Source organism: Dromiciops gliroides, chromosome 4, assembly GCF_019393635.1.
Source record: "Dromiciops gliroides isolate mDroGli1 chromosome 4, mDroGli1.pri, whole genome shotgun sequence".
Taxonomy (NCBI): domain Eukaryota; kingdom Metazoa; phylum Chordata; class Mammalia; order Microbiotheria; family Microbiotheriidae; genus Dromiciops; species Dromiciops gliroides.
Window position 1 is genome coordinate 337,168,222 of NC_057864.1, and position 21,652 is coordinate 337,189,873.

Consider the following 21,652-nt stretch of genomic DNA (forward strand, 5'->3'; position numbering starts at 1 on the left):
GACGCCTTTCTTGATTCTCCAATTTGTTAGTTTTCTCTCCCTTCTCAAATTATCTTGCACTTAACTGTGTGCATATTGTATTCCCCCTGGTAGAACAAAATTCCTCAAAGGTAGGGCCTTTTTTTCATTTTGTCTTTGCAGCCCTAGTGTCTTGCTCTATAATGCCTAGCTACTACGAATGTAGTTATAGCAACCTCACCAACAGAAGAAATGCTGAGAATAAGGGAAGGGACTATATAAAACAAAAACCACTCACCAGCTTAATTTGCATATATTTACGCACAGAATCAAGCTAGGCTATGTCCACAATTGATTTGTGGAATAAATCAGTCAAAGTTGGCCAGCCCTGAATTGACACAGACACTATGTGTAAGTGGTATTAAGTATTCTGCATAGACCGTTTGTGCCTTTGTCAATAAATGTAATTCAGGAGTATGGTCAATTTAGCAACTGACAGATGGCATCGACTTAACAGAACTGCAGATGTTTGTTAAACCTAGCAAATCATCAGCTCACCCCTAATGTATCATAACTTTAAAGTGATCAGGTTCCCCAAGGTAAATAAAATCTGGCGAAATTTTAAAATACAAATGTTATGTATGAACTGAAATGGCTTCATCAAAGTTTTGGTTAACCTATAAATAACACTGACTAGCAAAAGTAGAACTAGTTTTAAATTCACACAGAGGTCACAACATAATTTGTTTTGCTTCAGCATGTCAAAACCCTAGAAAACATTCAAGATTTATAATCTTCTTCTCAAATACTTGCCTCTAAACATATATTCAAGATGACTCTTACTACAACGTAAGACGACAAAAGAAGGCAAAGTGAACAACATTCCCCTTTCCTAAGCCAGCTGTTAGCAGACATGACTGTGTGTACACACATCTGTAAACCTAATAGCATTACTTGCACACAAATATATTGTGCTTTTTCTCTTTCCCATGTGGGAAAAAAACAGCAGAGCTATGAAGCAGAAACAGAGGTAAAATACCCTCAGGGACGATTTAGTCTTGATGCATATCTTGGGACAAGAAGAGCCAAGCTTATTTCAATGAGTCTTCCCAGGCTCAGTCAGGGGTAGAAGAGACCCTCAGAAGTCATCTCTCAACTGCTTTAATTTTATGGGCATGGAAATGAGGCCCATAGAAGTTGAGTGAATTTAAAAAAAAAAGTCCGAGAGGTACATGGCAAAGCTCAATAGGAATCCAGGTTTTATAACTTCAAATTCAGTGTTCTTTATGTAGCAGAATAGTAGCACGATGGGGAAAAAGAAAAATTACAAAACTTAGCCATAAACTACCAATAACATCATTTTATTTATTTAGTTTTTTTTGGTGAGGCAATTGGGGTTAAGTGACTTGCCAGGGTCACATAGCTAGTAAGTGTCACGTGTCTGAGGACTGGATTGAACTCAGGTCCCTCCTGAATCCAGGGCCGTTATTCTATCACTGTGCCACCTATCTGCTCAACATCATTTTATAAAATATATCTTTTATAAAATTAATGTCTTTTGTTATATATGAAATCCAACCTCATCCTAATTTAACTTTTTATGGTTCACATGACCCTGGTCCAGGTATTTGCCATAGGGATTTAAGAGAGAGAGAGAGAGAGAGAAAATACATAGGTAGTATTTCAGGAAATGTTCCATTTGAGCGGCTCCTCTTATCTTCTGCCTTCAAGTACTTTCAGTAGATCAAACTTCCCTACTGGCATCTCAAGGTAGCAGCAGCCCTGAAGAAACTCACTAGGCAACAGCACTGGCCAAAACCAGAGAGAAACCAACTCACTCCCCCACCTGGGACCAGAAAACCCAGATGCAGCCCTAAACCTCTGTGCCAGTATTACTATAAATTAATTGCTTCAATAGAGAACTGTCATTGGTCTATAAAAGATCTATATTTTTTAGACCTCTGCGCCCAACAGTTCAAGTACCAAGAACAATGACGACAATGCTTAAAAGTCTTTTGCAGAAATCTGTTGTTGATTGATAGGAGTTCTGGAGGGATTTAGAAACTTTTGGGTTTCTGGAGGAAGCCTTTCCCAATGCTGCCAAGTCTAGGGCCTTGCTATTTTGTGGGAGGGATGACAAGCTGTTTCACTGGGTGGGAACTTCCCTTTTGGCGGAAAGGTAGCAAGGGAAGAGGGAAATGGCAAGACTATTAGTACAGGTGCAGTAAAAAACAGGCAAATTGATATCTTTAATTTTTAATTCAGAACAGCTGATACATTGGTTTATAAAAGTATAGCTACAAAGAATGGGCTTCTTTTTCAATAAATTGGGGTGAAGAAATCATAGAACTCACGGGATTTAACTCACTAGGAAGCAAACAACTTCAGGTTTAGAAATCAGCACATATGGAGCACTTATATAATAATAAAAACTATCTGTGTGACACCTTTATTACTTTATCATCATACCTCATGCAAACTAGCAAACTGTGGATGTAGATAAACTGTAATTACTCCTGTTACTCAATGTATGGCACCTAATAGTAAACTGTGACTATTACTAATTTTGTTTCTGAAATGAATTTTGTTGTTGAGTTTGCGGTGCGAGTGTAACATTTAGGTGGAAACGTCATATAAGCCTATGATGGCAGGTCTAGAGTCAGGCCCAGAGTCCTCTATACCTAAACATAGTGCCTGGCACATAGTAGGCCCTTAACAAACTACCTAGTTGATTGATTACTATACATTCTGGAAGTCATCTTTTTTTTTTTTTTTTTTTTTGGTGAGGCAGTTGGGGTTAAGTGACTTGCCCAGGGTCACACAGCTAGTAAGTGTTAAGTGTCTGAGGCCGGATTTGAACTCAGGTACTCCTGGATTTGAACTCAGGTACTCTGAATCCAGGGCCGGTGCTTATCCACTGCGCATCTAGATGCCCCTGGAAGTCATCTTAATAGCTTTCTTTCAAAGTCATCTCTTTTTCCTCCTTTAGAAACCTTGGCATTATATTTAGTCTTAGTTCTCTGTAACCTCTCATAACCAAAATGGTTACACAAAGTCCTAGCAAAATTCTACATATAGAGGCAGTAGATAGCCCAGTGGATAGAGCACCAGCCTGGAGTCAGGAGGACCTGAGTTCAAATCCGGCCTCAGACACTAAACACTTACTAGCTGTGTGACCCTGGACAAGTCACTAACCCCAATTGCCCTCCACTAAAAAAAAAAACAATTAAAAAAAAAATTCTACATATACCAGAACTCCTCTTTTCTATCCCCACGGCCTGCACCCTAGCACTGGTCCTCATTACTACTTTTCTAGACTACATTGTAAAGAGCTACTAAGAGGCATTTCCATCATCTTTCCCCTTTCAATATATTCTTTATACCCCTGCTAGATTACTCTTTCATATGCACAAAACTAGGTAATATCTGTCACTCCTTTGCTCAAAATTTTTCTGTAATCCCCTATTGCCCATCATGTAAACTTCAAAATCTTCTGCCTGATTCTTCAAAGTGTGATAACCCTGTATTTCCAGGTAGATGGCACAGTGGAAAGAATGGTGGACTTGGAGTGTGTGATCCTAGGATAACATTTAATCTCTCAGCCCCCAGTTTCCCTCATCCATAAAATGCCTAGGGACAGTCTTTTTTTTTTTTCCTTGTATTTGTATTTCAGTACTCAAACAGTGCCTGGCACCCTTAACCTCTTTATATATGCTCCATCTATCTATCTATATCTACCCATTCACCATTCTCTCCCCACCCAATACTCTAACCGCACTCACCTTACAGGACTGTTGTGGGATCCAAATGAATATCTGTCAATGCTTTGCAAACCTTAAAGCCCCTATTTAAATGTTAAGCTATTACTTATTATTGTGGTGGTTGCAGTTTTATGCCCCTCTACACCCATGTACTAAACCATGTGTCTCCCAGAGGTACTATGTTTTCAGCCTTCTACATCTTTGTAATGCACCGAATTGTTTAACAAACCCATAACAAGTATTAATTGGAGACAATACTGAGGATGAAAAGACATATATGGATTTTTCTATCATGGCACTCTCACTCTAATTGGGGGAGGGTAACTATGATACAAGGAGAGAGATAACACAAAGGATTGGTCTAAGCAAAGAAAGTAGGATGTATTTGACGAACGGAGAGATCCCTTTCACCTTGGTGGGTCAGGGAAGACTTCACAGAAGTGAAGGTACCTAACTGTAGCTTTAAATAAGAGCAGCTTTACCAGAATTGTGGGAGGGAGGGAGGAAGTGGAGGAAGTTATTTCCAGGATAGGAAGAAGGCACAGACTAATGTCCTGTTGAAAGGAAGGGGTTAAGATTATGAATGGGAAGGCTAAGTAATAATAAAATTTGATTGGAATGTGTTTAATATGTGAATATATATAGTGAATGAAAGTTCAAATTGATTTAAGTTTTACAAAGTGCTTTCTTCATAACAACCATGTGAAATAGTGTTGGTATTATCCTCATTTACAGGTAAGGAAATTGTGGCTCACTTAAGTGAACACACATTCCAACATCACACAGCTAGTTACTGTCAAAGTGGAGATTTGAAAGCAGGTCTACCCTGACTCTGCATCCATCCCTCTTTCCATGACGCTGCAGCTCCTCTACTCAGACGGGCAAGTTTCTGCCTTGGGACTGCTGTTTCATGAAACAGCAAAATCCAGTTAGCTCCTATGTCAAAGAAAAAATACTGCATGCATCCAGAAAGAAGAAATTTACCAAGGAGCTATAGTTAGGATCACATAAGCCCTGGCAGCTTCTACTATGTATAATAGAAGATCTTGGAAGAAAATTTTCCAAAAGGCAAAATAGGATTACAACCAAGAATAACTTACCCTGCAAAGCTAAATATAATCTTATTGGGGGATTGGGGGAAGGGAGGGAGGGAAAGACCTTTAATGGAATAGTCTTTGAAGCATTTCTGATGAAAACCAACAAGAGCCTAATAGGAACCTCAAAATACAAATACAAGAGTCTAGACAAAACCTAGAAAGGTAAATTTACTTAAGGAAATGGAAGGAAGCTACATAATTGTGTAGGGCTAACATTGAGGGAGAAGAGTCAAAAATCCATTGAAACCCAAATAAAAAAAAAACACAACACAACCAATTCTTGTGGGAGGTGGGGATGGGATTGATTCTTTTTCTGAGGGTTTTCCGCGGGGGAAAGAGAAGAGACAGGTTAAAAGCAAGGATATTTACTCTAGAAAGGAGAGAAAAGGGAGTAGAAATTTGCTGTTTCTTACTAATTGGGGTGTGTAAGATATACCAACAGGGAGGAGGGAGGGAGTGGAATCAGAGAACTTTATTCTTATCTGAACAAAGGAGGATTGTATTCATACACAGAGTTTGGTTTATAGAAATACATCAAAGTGAACAAGGAAACAAGTGGAGAGAGCAAGGGAGTTTAGGGGGGAAAGATGATGCTGGGAAGGGACTAGTCATGAGCAAAGCAAACGCCCCTGATGCCAAGGGAAAATTTAAACAGGGGGAAAAGAAATGAAGGGGGACCCCTTGGCTTGCCTCTCTGACAAATAAGAACTGGCTGAACAAACTGCATATGAATCCAATGATAGTACTGCTTCATAAAAAAATGACAAGAGACAATTTTAGAGATTCTGAGGCACTATGAACTGCTGCAGAGTGAGCACAAACAGGTGAAACTATCATATTAACACTGTGAAGAAAACTGTGTTGAAAGACTTAAGAACACTTTACTGAAACACTGACTATGTGTGCAGAGGCATGTATCCACTCTTGACAGAGAGATGATGGGCACAAGGTGGTCAGCGACATACAATTTCTGAACATGACCACTGTATAGGCTGGTTTTGTTTGACTATGATTAATTTGTTCAAAGACCTCCTCCCCATTCTTATTTTCAGTTAATTAGGGGAGAGCAATTAGCAATAATGATGTAAAAAAAGGGTCAATGTAACATTTTTAAAATGCACAGAAGAGAAAAGAAGGAAACACAGACAGGCAGGCCCAGTTTTGAAAGTAACAACTAGAATTTATCATATACTTAACGCAAGTAGTATGAAATGGAGATTTATGATTTCATATAAACTCCCCTATTTGTTTTTGGCTAAACCCACACACACATATATATGTATGTATGTATATATATGTATATGGAAAAAACTTTTTTTGTTTGTATAGATAAAAATATCTTAAGAAAATATCAGCAACCCATATACTCACTGCAGTATGAATGAACTTCTAAAGCTTTGTAATGAAACAGTCATGTGATATTGTGAATGTGATAGCATTCGGGGATATGACCCTTAAGATAACAAAATAACAGCCTAGTTAATTTGAGTGTTTCTGGCTGATTTGCTTCTAGTCTATAAGACTGGACAAGAATAAACAGAATGAAACCATGTGAATGGCCAACAAAAGCAGTTTCATACAATTTTCTATTATTTAAACAAACCCCTTTTCCTTGGCCCAGCCCCCCTTCCTACATACACACTTCAATGTTTTCACAGTTTATAATATCAGAAATGACCTCCGGGTCAGGCATTTGTCAGTTAATGACCTGTTGGGCTAATGGCCTTTAGCTTTGCCTAGGGCACACAAGTCCTCCAGTTGGTCATTAGCTGCCAGGAAAGGGCATACCTCCAATCACTATTGCTAAATAAATAAAATTTGCTCCGGGGCTAAGACCTTATAAGCCAACTTTGGCCTGGGGTGAATTTTTTAGTTGAGTGTTTACAACTCCAAGGATTGAAGAAAATGATGGAAATGCCAAAGCCTTAACTAGATCAACCCAACTGGGCTATGCATCAGTACTAATGAAATGTGTCCACATGGATTTTTTTCAGAGGCAATAAATAAAGCGTTTTTTGTGGTTATTCCAATTAGGTGTTAGTTTTATACTGACAGTCCCACAACTTACAAACACATTATATTAAAAAAATTCACTTATGCCTTGATAGTCTAGTATTCTGAATATATTTTCTGAAAGGAGGTTGTAAACATCTCACTGGATCCTCGGAACAGCCTTGTGAATTAGTCAGGTATTATTAGCTACGTTTTATAGATGAAAAATCTCAGATTTAAAAAGGTTGAAGTGACTTGCCCAAGGTCACATAGCTAGCTAGTGTGTCTATTCTCCTCCTACTCTGCTAGTCTGCCAGAGCTGCCCCCTAAAGCTGATTTAGCCTAGAATATTGTCGACACATCATATTTTGAAATGAAGAATAGGAGAAAGTGATACTTTTCTGCAACACTATTAATTAAACCAAGAAAATTAAATAAGAACCATTTAAAACTTTATTCTTCATCCTAGTATTTGAAAACTATTTTTTAAAGAAGTAAAAAGTGAAGAGAACATCTCATGGAGATTATGAAGGGCAAATCTGAATAGTTCTAAAGACTTTGAAAGTTAGTGACATTTTCTGATGTTTAATTTTACTTTCACACTAACATTTGTTTTTTGGGGTTTTTTTGGTAATGGATATATATCATTAGCTGAATTTTCCCCCTTATTTATCATGATTAGGATTGGTTCACAAAGAGAACAAAGGACAAAAAGAAAAGGGATGATTACATAGGAGAAGAAAAGATATGGGGAGGGGAGTAGAACATGATTGCTTTCTTCAAATATTCAATTGATATACAGAAGGCTAAGGCTTTCCCCACTCCCCCTCACCAGAGGAAAAGCATTCACCAAGGAGTGAAAATTATAGGGAGGCAGATTTCAGCTCATTGGAGGGAAAACTTACTAAAAATCAGAACTGTTCCAAGATGAGCTGCTTTATGAACTTCTAAGTTCCCTATCACTACAACTTTTTCAAACAAAGGCCATGTGACCACCTGTCAGTAGATGGGAGGGATTAATGTTTTAGGTAAGGGTTAAACTAGGTCACCTCTGAGGTCCCTTCCAACTCTAAGGTTCAATGACTCTATGATTTAAAAAATATTTTAGTGAATGTAAAAGAATGCAAATCATGATTTAACTTGTTTGATTCCTGGAGTATGTATGAGAGTGTGTGTGTGTGTGTGTGTGTGTGTGACTGCGTGGGAATTAGGGGAGGGGTAATGGGAGAGACAACAAGGAGACCATTAAAAAATCAGGGGTTGTAAGGTTATTGAATTTAGAAGGTCACTTATGATAATAATTACTGAATTTTCTCTGTCAGTCCAGGAAATCACTGAATAATTGCAGTAAGAAGAATAATTAAAGGTATGTAACTTTCATTCAGAAGGATTAGTAGGAGACAACAGCCTATCTAAGGGCTGAATCAGCATCTCAAAAGCTACATTGCAGTCTTCATAGAATCATCACTGGAAGGGTCTTCCACTCTTCAGTGGAAGAGCTCAAGGGAGGCCTCCTGGGGTGGCCTGTTTCACTTTTTTTTTTTTTTGCAGGCAATGGGGGTTAAGTGACTTGCCCAGGGTCACACAGCTAGTAAGTGTCAATTGTCTGAGGCTGGATTTGAACTCAGGTACTCCTGAATTCAGTGCCGGTACTTTAACCACTGCGCCATCTAGCTGCCCCTGTTTCACTTTTAAAGATCTCTTATTGTTCAAGTTTTTCTTTAGATTGGGCCTAAATTTGTATTTTTGTAACTTCTGTCCTTGACTCTGAGTAGAATAATCCTAACCCTTTTCCACATGACTCCCTTTCAAATACTTGAAGACAGCTGTCATGATAGTAACAACTAGTATTTACATGGTACTTTCAAGTCTATAAATACCTTTACAAACATCATATCATTTGATCCTAACAACTCCATTAAATAGGTAATGAACAAGTATTATTATCCCTGTTTGTGAGATAAGGAAACTGATACTCAAAAAGTTTGAATAATTTAGCCATGGTCACACAGCTAGGGTTAGAGGTGAGATTTGAACTCAGATCTCACTAAATCCAAATCTAGTATTAATTTACTGTGCTACACTAGATAATGCGCATCTTACTTTTAAACATCCCCATTTCCTCATATGGCACAATCTCCAGGCTCCAGAGCATTCTGATCTCTCTCTTCCTCTCTACTTTCTCAATGCCATTCCTAAAATGTGTTTTTCAGACATGAATCAACTATCCCAGAACAGGAAGGCTAAATACCTTTTGTGTTCTGCATGCTATATTCACCCCTCAATGGAGGTTACGATCACGTGTTGTTTTGGCTGGCATGTAAGTGTTGACTCACACTGAACTTTCAGTCTACTATAAACTCCACATCTTTTTAGATGGATTGCTTTCTGGCCATATCTCCACCATGTGTTTCTGAAATTTATTTTTTGAGCTCAATTGTAAGACTGAGCTTAAATTAAACTTAACCTTTGTGGATTTGTTAGTTCACTATTCTAATTGGTCAAGATATTTTTTTTTGGATCCTGTGTCATCCAACATATTTGATATCCTCCTAGCTTATATGCTGCATGTATATATGTAGCTGATAAGTATATAAAAATGAACTCTAAAAATATGAGATGAAGATTTTAATGGGCTGCAAGCTCTACATGACTTTACATTTTATCTCATTAAACTTCATCTTATTAAGTTTGACATCATTTAGCCTGTTTAAATCTTTTTGGGTCGTGTGCCATCAGTGAATCCGATAAACATTACACCCACACTTTCATCCTTCTCACTGGCAAAAATGTTTAATGGCCCAGGGCCAAGAGTCTTTTGGGGACACTCCACAAAAGACATCTTCTTTCTAAGATTACCATTCTTAGTTCAGTTTCCAGCAGGTTCTAAATTCATCTAACTACTATCATATCCCAAGACTTAAAGTAGGTTGCCTTCAGGAGACAATTTGTTTGTTTTTTTTTACCAACTCAACTTGACCTCTTGGCCAACATCCTTTGAATATGTTTCACATTTTTCCAATTGCTCAACAACTATGAAATGTCTAAGCATGCCAGACATTGTAGGTGATAGAAAGTACAAGGAATAAAATAATCCCTACTCCTAATGAATTTAATTATTATTTTTTTAAACTGAGGCAATTGGGGTTAAGTGACTTGCCCAGGGTCACACAGCTACTAAGTGTTAAGTGTCTGAGGCCGGATTTGAACTCAGGTACTCCTGACTCCAGGGCCGGTGCTCTATCCACTGAGCCATCTAGCTGCCCCATGAATTTAATTCTTTTTTTTTTTTTTTCTTTTAGTGAGGCAATTGGGGTTAAGTGACTTGCCCAGGGTCACACAGCTAGTTAAGTGTTAAGTGTCTGAGGCCGGATTTGAACTCAGGTACTCCTGATTCCAGGGCCGGTGCTCTATCCACTGCACCATCTAGCTGCCCCCCATGAATTTAATTCTAATGGGGGAAACAACAAATACAAATAAAAGCATAAGTAATAAGTTAATATAATACATATATATGTATATACACACAAAAAGTAGTTAAATATCTGGTAGTTTGGGAGGGAGAGCACTAGCAGTTGGAGAGATTAAGAAAAGCTTCACGTAGAAAGAAGTTGGTGCTTGGGCTATGTCCTAAAGGAAGACAAGGACTCTATGAGATAGAGGTAAAGACTGAGTGTATTTCAGGCATGGGGGATGCCAATGAAAAGGTGTGGAAATGAGAGATGGAGTGTCATGAGTGCAGAAACGAGAGAAGGCTACATTGTTTGAATCAGAGTTGGGGTGAGGAGGAATAATTTTCAATGAAGCTAGAAAGGTATGCTGGGGCCAGGTTGTGAAGGGCTTTAAAAACCAATCAGAGGACTTTAAATTTTAGTTAAAAGGGAAGCCATTGGAATAGGTTGAATAGGAAAGTCACATCTATATTTAAGGAAAATTACTTTGGCAATGGAGTGATGAGAAACCTGTGGCAGAGAGGAGGCTGGTGTAATTAACTAGGTGAAAGGTGATGAAAGCTTGAATTAAGATGACATCTGTTAGTGTAGTAAAGTGGTCAGATGCTAGAAATGTTGTGAAGGTAGAAATGACATGGAGTAGTAACTGATTGAATTATGTGTCTTTAAAAGACTAAATGAAGAGTCCAGGATAAAACTTGAGATTATGAACAATGGAAGGGTTGTAGTAGTATCTTTAGTATAAATCGGGAAAACAGGAGCTGGGTGGGTTTAGAGGAAAAGATAATGAATTTGGTTTTGTACTGAGGTTAAGATGTTTCTGGGGTATCCAGCTTGAAATGTCTAATAGTCTACTGGGTGATAAATGACTGAAATTCAAGAGAATGGAGCTGTTTGTGTAGATTTGGGAGATACATACATATGTACATACACAGAGATAATATAAATCCATGGGAGCTGATGAAATTAACAAAAAAGAATGTAAAAAGAGGGCAGAAGAATGTTTAGGACATAACCCTGGGGGTACACAAAAGTTAAGAGGTGTGATGTGGATAATAATCCACAGAAAACTGTAGTGTCCTGGGAGAGATCTGTAAACACTCAGAAGAGTTTTATCTGACCATACACACAGTATCTTACTAGTAAGCACTCTACTGAGATGCCCCCTGTATCTGGAATGTCTTGTGTTCCCCAGCTTCCATACTCTTCTTATACGTAGATTTATATTCTTATACACATATATTATATTCTTATATAATACAAGTTATACTTGTATTATATACTATACTAATATATATATAATGTTATGAATATATACACATGTGTATGCATAAATCTATTATATACTATATTATACATATATATTATGATCATATATATATATATATATATATATAAAATCAGCCCATTTTAAAGGCTCTATTCAGTATCATATCACACATGAAACGTTCCCTCATCTTTCTCTTCCCACCAGCTAGAAGTGATTTTTCCCTCCCTCATGTAACATATAGCATTTTACAGAACCTCTCGGACATGTCTTCATTATTTTTATATCTCTACCCAAAGTACCACTGAACATAGTGGGTACTAAATCATGTTTCTTGACTAAATGGTACACACCTTACCTACTATCCACTTTAACTTCAAGGGCCAAGGGTAGTAAAAAAAAGTTCATATAACTTTGAAAAATATTAGATTGTTTTCTGAATCAGTCAATCAACAAGCATTGATTAAGTACTACTTACATGCAAGGCACTATGCTAAGAGCTGGTGACATAAAATTTATATAAAAAATCTAAAGCATTAAGACATATAGGGTCAGGGTAGGAAATGAGGTTCTTAAAACATGCCCAGCATAGTAATAGTATTTTTCCATGAGGGGAAGTGGGAGGGGGAAGGGGATAAGGGGGGAGAGGCAAAGGAAGGGAGGGGCAGATTGGGGGAGGGGGCACTAAAAAACAAATACTTTTGAGGAAGGATAGGGTGAAAGACGATAGAAAAATAAGAGTAAATATCAAGGGGGAGGAATAGGATGGAGGGTAATACAGTTAGCAATAGTAATTGTGAAAGAAATGATGAGCAGGATGCCTAGCAGAGGGATGTATGAAAAATGCAAACTTCAACAGAGAAAGACTGATGGTATCTGAATACAAATTGAAGTATGATTTTATTTGTTAGTTCCTCTTTCTAAAGTTATTTGTCTGTTTTCTTTCACAACTTGACTAATTGAAGATGTTTTGCATGATGCACATGTATAACTTATATTGAGTTGCTTGATTTCTTAGGAGGGGTGAGGAGGGAGGAAGAAAATTTGCAACACAAAGTTTTAAAAAATCAATGTGAAAAAAAATTTTTTTACATGTACTTGGGGAAAATTCTAAAAAAAAAAAAACCCACCACCACCAACCTAATAATAAAACAGTGGATAAAGCACTGACACTTACTAGCTGTGTGAGACCCTGGGCAAATCACTTAACCCTCACTGCCCCACAAAACCCCACCAGACCCCACAAACAAACAAGTCCAGCATGTCTCACTGGCTTCATGTCTCTGGAAAAATGTATATATGTTAAATGTTTTTATGAAGATAAAAAGTAAATCTAACATCTCCATTATGATCACATTGAAAGTCATCCTACCTTTTTGAAACAGGTATCCTTCTTATGAAAACTAAATCAGAGTAGGTTATCATGAGAAAATAACAATGGATCTCAGTTGTGTTAGGTTTTGTTAAAAAAAAGATTGCTAAAGAGTGATTAATTTAATACTTTCTGTAAAGAAAACTAAGTCTTACAGTCCTGACATTACAAAAAAAAACCCGTCACATAAAAGTATACATTTTAATCTCAATACAGCTCTTTTTAAAAAGATTATTGTACTTGTAACATCAACTCAAAACTATAATTTAATATCACAGACAAGACAAAACAGCAAATCAGCGAGAGGGTTCTTTAATAAAATGTATGTTAGATTTGGTATAAGAGTAGATTTACACGATAAATTGGGAATGTTTATACAAACAAAAGTCTTTCTTGTAAACAACATATTTATGCCTTTAGGAAAACAATTTGACATAAGGAAATACATCAGCTATGTAAGGAGTACATCTGTTGCCCACTGGGTTATTTATAAATGTAAAATCACTATTGCTTAATAAAACAGTACTCAGGTGTGACCTTATGGTAGTGTTCTGGGATGTTGGAGACAAAAAGCCCTGGTTCAATCACAGCACAAAATTTCATTTCCCCAGTTTAATATATGGAAATTAGTCTACTCTAACCAAAAGGTGACATTCACATCCATAAAAATAATATGGCAGGATTCAGATCTTTAAATATATTGGACTATATCACTAGCTAATAAATACTGACTAAATGATTTTTTTTTAAGAAAGGTATATCAGGTAGTTGGGGCAGTGGATAGAGTACCAGACCTGGAGTCAAAAGACTCCTATTCCTAGTTCAACTCTGGCTTCTGAAACTTACTAACTGTCCCTGGGCAAATCACTTGACCCTTTTTGCGTTAGTTTCTTCATCTGTAAAATGAGTAGAGAAGGAAATGGCAACACCGCTCCAGTATCTTTGCAAGAAATCCCAAATGGAGTCACATTAGAGTCAAGACAGGTATGAAAAACGAGCTGAACAACAACATGTCAAACAGCAGTCTGAGGAGTCTTACTTTGCATTGAGGCCTTATCCTAAAATACAAATCGAGTCTACAAATAAATAGAGTCTAAAGAGAACCTGTAGTAGTGAATGGGTTTTGGAAAATTGTTGCTCTTTCCATTTTGTAATATTTTTCCCAATTATTTAGCATGACTCTTTGATAGGCTGATGTTTAAATACTAAGATTTTAGGCTGCCACAGTCCCATCATTACAATAGACAGTGATGCTTCACATGAATACAACATAGCAACTAACCTCAATGGGGTCAGGTAATTTATGGCTTCAGAACTGATATTCTGAGATATCTTTATCTGAAGGTCCTCATAGAACTAAATAAAAAATTACCCTCAGCTCCATCATAATTGAAACAATATGAATGAACCTCAGCATTAATTTTTTAAATCAAATTGTGAGCTCTTTTCCTCATGAATTATAAATCTCATTTGTGCTCGTGTCACTACTGAAACAGTATATAGCTGTAGCAAGAAGAAAATTACCAGAGGATTAATATAACAATTTCTATACTTAGTGTTATTTAAAAAATCTAAGTGTTACCTAAGGCAATTACCTTGCAGACCTCTAATATCTTCAGGGAAAGGCCTAAGGGAAAATAATTGACTTTGCTAATTTTACCCATGGCAATTATAAAATAGCTCTGCATGTCATTATGACTTCGGAATCCTTCATCTAATTGTCTGCCCCAGAGAAGTACAGAGATAAATACACCAAACAGAACCTCAGACAAGAGTCTAGGTAGCACAATAAAATTAGTTTGCTAGGATGGATTTAAGTTTTAAAAATCACATTTAATTATTATAAATAAAACAATTTGGGGTTGTCTTTGTTGTCCTGACCTGTGATTTTACTGATGTACTTAGCTCCCAGGAATCAAAGTTTCTTTTCTCAATGCCAGTAGGGAGCTCTTCTGCAATTTATATGTTAGAGAGTTGACTGGGGGGAGGGGGGTGCTATGAGAGGATAACTGACCTCAGAGAGTTCAAACTGATTTGAATCCAGTTCCTCTGGCCTTCAAGGCCTGGCCCTCTATTCTGCTAAATCATGCTGCCTCTAATTTACTAAGTCAAATCTATATCTATAAAGGAAACAACTGTATATTATGCTACATATATATTATAAATAAAAAGATATAATCCTTTGCCTATTACCCAGTTACTGAAGCTTATCCAAGACCATTTATCATTTGACCAGTACCTACTATGTGAAAGGCTCTTTGTTAGCATTTTCGCACTATAAAAACAAACAAAAACCCTCTATAATCTTTAAATTCTTAATAACTGAAGAACTTATTTTATGAAAAAGAAGTCCAAATCACTGCCTAAAAAATTGAAGATAATATAATGTGGAACGGATGTTTAGATAAGAAGATTCAGTGTTGTCAAAATAAACATAACATCAAAATCACTATGAGTCTTAAAAAAAATTCCAAGAAACTTGCAAATAAACATATGGACGACTATAGCTTCAGTGAGTAGTAATGGAAAGTAGATCAGTGGAACAGGCTAGATAAGGAAAGAATTAGGAACAAATTAAACTCAACAAAGTGTTCAGTAAACCCAGATAATAAATGACTTGAAAAAGATATCTATATTTGACGAGAAACTAGTTGGAAAACAGGAAAGCAGTTGGGAAGAAATTAGTGTTAGACTAATATCTTATGCCGTCACAATACAACAAACTCAAAATGTATATGTAACCTGGAATACCAAGTGTTACTCCATTAAAAAAAAATAGAAGATTATCAGATCAGGTATTTTCATCTCCATGTTTAGGAGAGAATTAACCAAACTAGGGATAGTGGTGATCCCAAAGGATAAAACTGATTTTTTTTATTGTGTTAAGTGGGAAAGAATTACATGTATGAATTTCACGACAATTATAACAAAAGAGGAAGCAGTCATTAGGAAAAAATTTGTATTAACTATATCTCTGTTAAATGTCAAATATCCAAGACATATATGTAACTAGCATGACTATAAAAGATGAAAAACCATTACCTAAGCAGATAAATGGTCAAAGATTATCAACATTTCTCAAAGAAAAATCACAGACTATTAATATGAAAGAATGTTCCAAACTAGTGATGATAAGAGACAAGCAAATTGAACCAAGTCTTCGCTTTCACTTCACACCAGCAAACTGGCAGGTGACAAGACATGAAGAATGTATTAGTTAAGGCACACTAATACACTGTTGCTAGGGCTGTGAATTGTTCCAACTATTCTAAAAAGCAATTTTAAATTATATGAAGAAAGTGACTAAATGCCTAAATCTTTTGACCTAAAGATCTCACTGCTAGGCACATATCCCAAGAAGGTCAAAGATTAAAAAAAATACTTTCATACATACCAAAGTATTTTTGGAAGCTCTTTTATAGTAGCAAAGAACTAGAAACAAAGTGAATGCCCATTGGTTAGGGGATGGCTAAACTGTGGCACATTAAATATGAAGAGTACAGGGAAGCATGTGTAGACTTTATTAGTTGATGCAAAGTGAACCAGGAAAACAATGATTATAGGATAATGGGAAACTCATTGAGTCAAACTGAAGGCTGCGTGTTTATAATGACCAAGCTTGTCATTTAAGAAGAGGATATAGAATAATCCTCTCTCCTTCTTTGAAGTAATATGTGTATATAGGGGAAGTTGTTGTTGACACTGGATATAATGTCCAATTTGGTTGATGTGTTGGCTAGTTTTACCGAACTGCTCTTCCTCTTTTTCTTTTTATTCTTTGTTAGGACTGGATTTCTGGGTGAGTTAGAGGAAGGGATATATATTGAGCAAGGAAGGTGATATAAAAAACAAACGATATTAATTTTAAAATTTATAACCTCTTAGAGGTGTATTGAGGGTTTTTTTTCCTGTTTTCTAAGTTTTGGTGGTTTTGTTTTGTTTTGTTTTTGCTGGCCAGGTACCTGAGAGATTAATAAATTATTCCTATTTCTGAGACATAACTTCGATTTGTATGAAAATTATTCTGTTGGGAACTATAAGTCCTTGAATGAAAGGAACCTTTTCTTCCACATGGAAGATATTCTTCAAATAGATTTCTCTGGATGCTAAGCACACTGGTATCAACCTATAATCCTTTCACTTTCAAAGACGATCCACATCATTTAGAAGTCATCTACTGTGGTTAAAACAGTGATACATCAAAAGCTGAGATTTACAGAGCTCAACCACAGAACACTGAACATACTACTACAGGTATTTTAAACAAAATGAGTCAATGAAGCTTCTTTGAAACTGACCTTGTAGAGATTTCAATGACCCTTAAAGAACAAAGCTAGAAACTCTAAAAATCAAATATCTGTGTTTAGGACAGGAAAAAGAGAGAATTGCTGAGAATAAAAGGTACAAGATATAATTGTCAAATTAAGTGAAAACATGCCATGATTTAAAAAGGAAAATACCTCCTCCCAGAAAGACTGATGAAATGAAATCTGAGAGCACAAAACCCGTGCAGGGAACATGCAGGTGAGAGGTTTACTGATAGGAAAGAAATAGCTGATCATTGATTTCAAGAAGCTTCTAGCTGAGCTGCTGATTTGAAATGTTAAAGATTAGTACTTTTTGAAAAATCAAGATGTGATGTCGAGAACCAGTGCTTAATGGAGCAGATGGTGGAGGGTCTTGGACCCTGGGAACATTTACAGCAATGATTTGAATGTAAAATGCCCAGTGAATTTCAGAGCCTTCCTGGTTTGAGTTTTAATGGAAATAAAACATTTAATTCTCATAAATTCAAACTGTTACACAATGTAGGAGGGAAGAGTATGTGTGAATATACAAAGAGCTAACTGAGTGAATAGAACACATCAGATTTTATCTCACAAAGGTTTAAACTGATTTAAAACAAGCTATTAATTCCCACTTATTATATAATATTATATACTACTTAATATAAACAACATTAATACCTTAACTTTATATTGCTTTTTCCCTAAGAAAAGATCAAAATAAATTAAATTGGTGACTGGGTAAGTAAAAGAAGAAACTGCTAAATGTAATAAGTTAAATCTTTTCTTTTTTTTTTGGGGTGAGGGGGAAGGTCTCATGGAAGCACATTCTGTCAGTTATTGTGAAATAATAGCATGCAACACTTCCCAGCCCCCAAAGCCCAGATCCACATCCATTACCCTGAGTATGTAGAACACAAGTATCCCCTGGAAACTCTAAACACAAACTTCATGCAGTAGCAGAGAGGAAGGGCTGTCTTAGAGCAGAACAGGAGTTGGGAACATGGATCTCACATGTGAACTATAGGGCAAATGGAAAAAACAGAAGGTAAAGCAACAAAGAGACTTCACTACACGGAAAGTCTAGAAAGTGACATCATGGAGGGGGTATTCAATGGGGGGGAATTAATCATCCCTGAAGGTGGGATTAGATTGAGGTATGTGGGGGAGACACTTATCATCTATTTTCTTTTCCCATAATATTGATAACGTGATCACTTCTGAAACTGTGGCAGCCTTGATCAATGGTGATTTCTCATTAATAGCCTGGCACACCTTCAAAAACTAACATTTAGTCAGCATTTACTTATTAAGTGTCAGGCTACCACATTAGCCAATGTGGACCTATCAGGCAACTCCCATTTTTACAGGTCAAACAGTCAGTGATAAGATAACAGTTATGTATGTGTAGAATGAAAATAACACATACATCTATCTATATAGATGTGTGTGTGTGTGTGTGTGTGTGTGTGTGTGTGTGTGTGTGTTCTTTTCCTTTACCTTAGTGTTCTGCAACTGGGCTAGTCCAGTGCAGGCATTTGCCAGAAGGAAGTCTCCACTCAGGATGGCTATTTTATTTCCGAACTGCATGTCTTTCAGTGGACCATCAGAAGAATTCAATTCACTTAATTTACTATCCCAACGATGCACAAGGAAAGCGGTATGGATGAGTTCTGTGATCTCTGCCAGACTTCTTTGACTAAAACATAAAAGTAAGACTTGTTTTAGAAGTTTGGGATAGAAAAATCAGAGTATAATTCTACCATGAAAATCAGACTGAAGTTAACAATAAAAGATGCTTTTGATTATTGGTTTTCCATTTAGCTTTTAACCAAAAGTCTCCAACCAAAAGATCATGATCCACTAATAGAGTCTAAAGCCCTGCTGGATGGTCCTTTAAGTCAGCAGTCCTTGCCCCCCTCCTCCTACCACCTCATTCCATCACGGTTCACTAGAACTCTCAATGGGGAGAGTTCAAAGATAGCAATAGCATGCTCAAGTATTTTGTTACCAGCCCATCATCCTCTGATAGTGTCAAGGCTTCAAATTCATCTGTTCACTAAACAGATGATTATCACTATCATCATTGCTCTTATGCTATATAAAAATAGTCATACACAAATTTGGTAGATTAGTTTACAAAGTGCTTCTGACCCAATAACCCTTTGACAAAAGTAGAGCAACATTAGTATTCCCACTTTACAGAAAGAGAAATTGAGATTCTGTATAATTAATGACTTGCCTAAAGTCACTAAGAAGTGAGAGACTGGATTCAAACTGAGGTCTCCTAACTACAAGTACAATACTCTTTTTTATTTACATTGACTATGTGCAAGGCACATAGTATTAATTTGGGGGGGGGCAATGAGGGTTAAGTGACTCGCCCAGGGTCACACAGCTACTAAGTGATAAGTATCTGAGGCTGAATTTGAACTCAGGTCCTCCTGAATCTAGGGCCAGCACTTTATCCACTGCACCACCTAGCTGCCCTTATATTTTGTTAGAGATAAATAAAATATTATTTTTACTCTTAAGAAGTTTAGTTTCACTGGGGACATAAGACACAAAACATTAACAACTCAGGGGCAGCTAGGTGGTGCGTGGATAGGGTACTGGCCCTGGATTCAGGAGGACCTGAGTTCAATCTGACCTCAAACACTTGACTCTTACTAGCTGTATGACCCCTAAATAGGTCACTTAACCCTCACTGCCCCGCAAAAATAAAATAAAATAAAATGAACAACTCTGATGGAAGACAACCTATATTATACAAGTCACAAGAATGGTCTGAACTGTTCTCAGGCTCTAAAGAAGGACACATTACTTTATTCGAGGTGGTACAGAAAGGCATTATAGAAGGCACCTTTGACCTGGGCTTTGAAGAATGGTGGGAATTCTTAAATGTGGAGGTGAGGAGGAAGAGCATTCTATGTGGAAGAAACAGAATGAAGAAAGGTAATGAGGTAGAAAAGCACAAGGCAAACATCATCAGAATGACAGGTGGTACAATTTGACCAGGGCAAGGGGCACTTTCTCACAGGAGAGGACCGGGAAAGTATATTTGGATTATTGAGGGCCTTACATGATAGGCTAGAGAACTGGGATTTAGGCAGTGGGAAGTCATTAGAGGGTTTTCAGAAGGAGAGCCATTCAATTCCAACACTGCTTGTTTAAGAAGAATATTCTAGCACAGGTTAAGAAGGTTAAATCAGAAGAAAGAGACCAGGGAGACATTTTTTTTCTTTTTTGGAGACATTTCAGTAGCCCTAACAAAAGCCTGACCCAGAGTGGTAGTTCTAGGAATAGTTAGGAAAAGAAAAAAGAGGTGCTTCTGCCTTATAAGAAATGGAAAGGGGGCAGCTAGGTGGCGCAGTGGATAAAACACCAGCCCTGGATTCAGGAGGACCTGAGTTCAAAACCAGCCTCAGACACTTGACACTTACTAGCTGTGTGACCCTAGGCAAGTCACTTAACGCCCATTGCCCCCGCAAATTAAATAAACAAACAAACAAACAAATAAATAAAATGGAAAGGAGGTTATGGGAAGACACCCAGGGAAAGAAGATTTATAGTAATGTGCCCACAGAAAGAATACATTATTAATACTTAAATATAATTAGCAAAAAAAATTTAAACTTTGCTTTTAAAAGGAAAAGTTATATTTTTGATTAATTTACTCTCTTTCAAAATACTTAGAACACAAGCGTAACTGATCCCTACATGAGACTTTTGATTGAACAAATTCTCAATGAAGTATATTATGGGAAATGCATTTTTAAAATCTTCCCCGAGTAGATGGTAGGACACTTTGCTTGATAAAAAAAAAAAAGATGATAATGAAATCCTGAACTAAGGCTGCTCTTAAAGTTAGGGAAAGGGAAAAGGCTTGTGGTGAACTAATGTCTGAGTAAACAACAAAAGAGAAGGATAGTGAATAAAAAGCTCTTCTTTCAATTCAATTCATGAAGTACTTATTGAGCAACTTCTGGGTGTCCAGATTTCTTTAGGCCTTGAGAAGAAAAAAATCAAATAGTCTCTGAACTCAAGGAGCTTAAACTCAAGTTGTAGGGTAACACTAGAGCATAATGGTACTGATTGAAAATACCTATTAAACAGCTTAATCCTCTACACAGTTCATCCTCTACACAGTTGTCAAAATAATCTTCTGAAGGCATAGATAGGTTTGACTATGTAACTCTTTTCCTCAAAAGTCCCCAGTGGCTTTATAATACCCCTAGAACAAAATGCAAATTTCTCAGCTTGATATTTAAAGACCACAATGAGATTCTAATCTAGCTTCCTCTATTTTAACCAAATGGCCAACAAGCTGTTTCCTGAATTGGCACTCTAGCTCCTACCTGTACGAATGTTTTCTTTCTGCTTGTGATGTACTCTCTCAATTAGATAGTGCACAAAAATACTTGATTTGGATTCAGTGTGCAGAGTATACTACAGAGCACCTAAAAA

The 21,652-nt window shown here is 36.9% G+C and overlaps 1 protein-coding gene across 1 annotated transcript in view; it reads right to left on the minus strand.

Annotated features, from left to right (window-relative positions):
• Nucleotides 1-21,652, minus strand: part of PDSS2 (decaprenyl diphosphate synthase subunit 2) — a 280,572-nt gene that overhangs the window by 93,365 nt on the left and 165,555 nt on the right. The window contains 1 exon segment of the mRNA XM_043963274.1: nt 18,686-18,884. Within this exon segment, the coding sequence (XP_043819209.1) occupies nt 18,686-18,884 (199 nt within the window).